This window comes from Limulus polyphemus, unplaced genomic scaffold (assembly GCF_000517525.1).
Source record: "Limulus polyphemus unplaced genomic scaffold, Limulus_polyphemus-2.1.2 Scaffold4888, whole genome shotgun sequence".
Classification (NCBI taxonomy): domain Eukaryota; kingdom Metazoa; phylum Arthropoda; class Merostomata; order Xiphosura; family Limulidae; genus Limulus; species Limulus polyphemus.
In genome coordinates, this window is record NW_013670498.1 from 69,444 (window position 1) to 73,980 (window position 4,537).

General features: G+C 34.1%; 2 protein-coding genes across 3 annotated transcripts in view; one reads left to right on the forward strand and one right to left on the reverse strand.

Moving 5' to 3' along the window:
- The window catches only part of LOC111088969 (nose resistant to fluoxetine protein 6-like), a 35,393-nt gene extending 31,470 nt beyond the window's left edge, over positions 1–3,923 (forward strand). Inside the window, exons 15-16 of one of the 2 annotated variants that reach the window (XR_002613365.1) lie at positions 1,081–3,540; positions 3,692–3,923. Coding sequence is in view for 1 of the 2 variants with exons in the window: in XM_022400431.1 (XP_022256139.1) it covers positions 1,081–1,332 (252 nt within the window). In the remaining variant the exon portion in view is untranslated. Of the gene's footprint in view, positions 1–1,080 lie in introns of both variants that reach the window. The other variant, XM_022400431.1, reaches the window with a different exon arrangement.
- Positions 3,924–3,927: 4 nt separating this feature from the next.
- LOC111088970 overlaps positions 3,928–4,537 on the reverse strand; it is a gene marked incomplete at its 5' end in the record, with an annotated part of 7,274 nt that continues 6,664 nt past the window's right edge. Inside the window, one exon of the mRNA XM_022400432.1 lies at positions 3,928–4,441. Coding sequence (XP_022256140.1) covers positions 4,184–4,441 — 258 coding nt within the window. The remainder of the gene's footprint in view (positions 4,442–4,537) is intronic.

Here is a 4,537-nt window from a genome sequence, read left to right on the forward strand (position 1 = left end):
AAATTAAGTTTGGCGAATTTTTGCTATTACGTAGCTAGGATTTCAATTTGTCTTTTTCTTTTGTGGTATTTTTGGTTGTTTTTTTTTTTTTTGCTTGAATGAGTAGTGAAATAATTTGGGATTTGTTTGCTTGTTTGTAGTTAAGCACAAAGCTACACAATGGGCTATCTGTGCTCTGCCCACCACGGGTATCGAAACCCGGATTCTAGCGCTGTGCCACTGGGGGGCGTATTTTGTGATATACCCAACATATTGCACAAGAAACTTAAGCTGAATATTTGAATCGAAGTTTTTTCAACAATTTTCAAACAAATTAAGAGAAACAAATCAAAGATACTTAACAAAAACCATCACTGCTCTAAATTCTAAACCTATGAAGAAGGATAACATTACATAACGCTAGAAACCGGATTTTGATACCCGTGGTGGGCAGAGCACAGATAGCCATTTGTGTAGCTTTGCGCTTAATAACATTACATAATGTTTTGGGATAACAAGGGACCTACTGGTCCATCTCGGCTGTTCCATCCTCTAAACTAAACTAAAACTATTAATAAATTGATTTAAAAAACAATCTTAAAGCCATCTCTTATCGTTCATATGCTTATCAAGCTTTCTCTTAAACTCACTTAAATTTACTGCCTTCACAACATCTGAAGACAACCCATTCCTGTTAGAAAAATAAAACTGTCTTAGCTGAAGATGACTCCTACAGTGCCATAATTTATATTTGTGTCCCCTAGTCCTACTATTCTCAGAATGAGCCATGATAATTCAATAAAGTAATTCTTGTTTGTGGTAGGAACAAAACTACTCAGGTATCGAAACCCGATTTATACTGATCCCTTAGTGGTTCAGCGGAAGGTCTTTCTGCTTACAACGCTAAAACCCGGGTTTTGGTATTCGGAGTGGGCACATTACAGTTAGCCCGTTGTGTAAAAAGTAACTAACTTACGCGCTGGGTGACATAGATATTTATTTTTTAAAATCTGGACTTGTGATCAAACAAATAGTGGTATAACTAGAATTCATTAGAATAAACGTATTTTATATTCATTTACTTCTCTCTCTCTCTTTAAGACGTACATTTTCATCGCTTACATCACAATTTCGTACACCTTGGGTTTTCTGACGGCGCTTATCTACCAGACGCCATTTCTGAACCTGGAGCAACTGGTACTTAAAACAGTCAGCAACAAGAAAAAAATCACTGTGGATGAAGACGAAATGGAAAACGATATTCACGCCTTCGATACCAGACACAAAACAGCAAACCTGGACTCGAATAACAAAAGTGAGACTATGAAGGAAAGATTTTCAGTAAAACTCTGAGAGGAACGAACAATAGGTTTAAGGGTGAACTATGTGATTTTTGAAAATATTATTTCTAATATCTCCAACTAACACGACTAAAAAAAAAAAAGGTTTACACAGGAGGTTTATTGAAAATAACACCATGCGGGTATATACGTAATTTCAGAAAACGTGTTAACACGTAATTTTTATTCTTTTCCCTAAGAAGACCGTGTTCCTATTCCTTAAAGCATTCCATTTATCCTGAACATTTGAAAATCTTTTACAGAGTTTTTAAGATGTTTCTGATCTAATGGTATCTCTGAAAATAGATTTAACCCAAATTATCGGAAGAAAAAGTTACAAAGTTTTCTTAAATCAACTGTCGAGTTTGCGTGTTAATCCCGTCATCGGAAGTACTGAAATACAACGAGATTAGTAACTTATTACTGCGCGTGCTCAGAATACGGTCATCATTTTTGCTACAGCCAGTAATTCGTCAATACTTTTAACCCTCAAATTACTGAATTATTTATTTATATCGTTTGCTACCGATATTACATCGTATCGAGTAATTTTGTTTATCTTCTCGTTACAACACTCGGTGTAAAGAACTTGTAACAATACCTAGAGGGCCCCAGCAGTAATTAGTATGATTAGTTACACTCTTGATAGAATTTTTTGTATAAATGTTTTGTTTGTTTTTCTGACACGCCTGTTATTAGGGACTTTCAAGCAAGTTGAACGTAAATATTTTAGGAAAAGATCTTAAAAAACACCTTCATAGGTAATTCTAATGATGGCAGAAAACTTCTATTATTTCCGGGTGATTTTTTATGAACATTTTGGTATAAAATCAAACGAGGTTCATGTGTGGTCAGCGCTTTGTATAACCTTTAACCCTTTCTAATAGTGCAGTGAAAACATTGGTCTTTAATCAAGCATGACAGAAAAAATAAAATTTCTAACGCTTTTCTCAAAAGTATTCGACATTTACCGAACAGTTTCTGTAGTTAATTGTTGTTCATAAAACGTTGAATGTAAAGTTTCATATATTTTGTGTACGTGTATATCCAGTCTAAAACGTTAATATGTTTTTAATAAGATGTGCTTTTTTAATAGTAAGTTTTACAGAATTGCGCATATAATTTCATTGTCAAAAACAACAACAATGTAAATATGTTTTTTACCACAGAAGATCTAATTATTGATATTAGTACAGATAGATTCGACATTCTGACGCTGTGTATGTTATTGTTTTAAATAGTTCCCGTCTGTGCCACTGGGGGCGTAATGTGCTTGAAGAATTAAAATATGAGTTGTGAACAAATTGTTGCTTTTGTAGATTTAAGAAATATACTTCATGAAAAATAATCGTGCTCTTCGTCTGGCTCTCCCTACTTTGTGTTTTTTTGTGATCGAACATAATTTGGAGAAGTAACCTAACTAACGTTTTTAACGTTCATTATTGGATTACAAAAAATAATCACCGTCAGAGTGGCTCACGAAAGTCGTTTAAGTAAGATAAAACTATTGAAGAAGGTTTATGGGTATGAAAATCGAGATTCTTCGTAGTACTGCGTCCCTATTGGCTGTCTACTGCTACTTTAGTGCCCTCTGCTGGAAAAAACCTTAGTAGGATAACTTTGTCGCTGAACCCGTGTCACAGTTAACACTTTTTTTATTCATTTCAAGACAAATCGTAGAAGATCGCTTTTGTGTGTTACATGATTATGGTTATGGCGACAGCTTTTGATTTTAATCTTTTAAAAAAAAAGGTGAAAACAGTGTACCCATGATTTGGTTTGATTAATGCACTGTAGTCATATTTAGTACTGTATATACGTATTTTATTATGTTAATGTTCTTTTGGATTTTAAAGATCGTACAGCATCCTGTATAGTAGTTAGACCTATTCTGAAGAAGTGAAAATTGGGACGGCAGGACTCAAACCTGTGACTCTCTTTACCCGCCTAAGTAGTCGTCTCGAATGTAGCACTCATTTTCTCGACAATAACTTTATAAAACAGTTAAATACAGCACACACAAACAAATATTGAGCTTTACAGACTGTCACTACTTAGTAGTCCTACCAAATACTGCCACTAATTACCAATAAAATAATGAACAATAATGGAACAACAGACAAATATATTGCGAACCTAAGAACGGTATTAAATGTATAGCTGCGTGATGGTTAATAAATATAGGAAACTGTCCACAAGGTTTTACGTGATTGACAGAAGGGTTAATAAATATAGGAAACTGTCCACGAGGTTTTACGTGATTGACAGAATGGTTAATAAATATAGGAAACTGTCCACGAGGTTTTACGTGATTGACAGAATGGTTAATAAATATAGGAAACTGTCCACGAGGGTTACGTGATTGACAGAAGGTTGATAAATATAGGAAACTGTCCACGAGGTTTTACGTGATTGATAGAAGGGTTAATAAATAAAGGAAGTTGGCCACGAGGTTTTACGTGATTGACAGAATGGTTAATAAATAAAGGAAATTATCCACGAGGTTTTACGTGATTGATAGAAGGGTTGATAAATAAAGAAAATTGTCCACGATGTTTTACGTGATTGATAGAAGGGTTGATAAATAAAGGAAATTGTCCACGAGGTCTTTTTTATTCATTTTTTATTGAACAGTCTAATATTATACATGTAAAGAAGTGGTCCACAGTTATCATATCCTCAATATGTATATATAAGAAGTTAAGCTCCAAACAGTTACTTTATGGTTTAGAATTGCCAGACGTCTTTTTTATTCATTTTTTATTGAACAGTCTAATATTATACATGTAAAGAAGTGCTCTACAGTTATCATATCCTCAATATGTATATATAAGAAGTTAAGCTCCAAACAGTTACTTGATGGTTTAGAATTGCCAGACGTCTTTCGTGAAACAAGCGACGCAGAAACTCTCAGGAGGATCGTGGAGCTTCTTCAGCTTTCTCTTAAAGTAATGTGGTGCCCTCTGATGACCGTAAATACTTCTTAGGTTTTCGCGCTCATCTGGTGATAACATCACGTACGTGTTTTGAGCCGTCACCAATCGTTCTTTTATCATTTTTAAACTTTCTTTGTATTCCAGTAATTCTTTCTTCTTATCACTGTTATCAGAAGATACAGTTCTCTAGAAAGGAATATATATAGAGAGAGAGATACAGTTCTCTAGAAGGGAATATATATATATATATATATACCGTTCTCTAGAAGGGAATATATATAT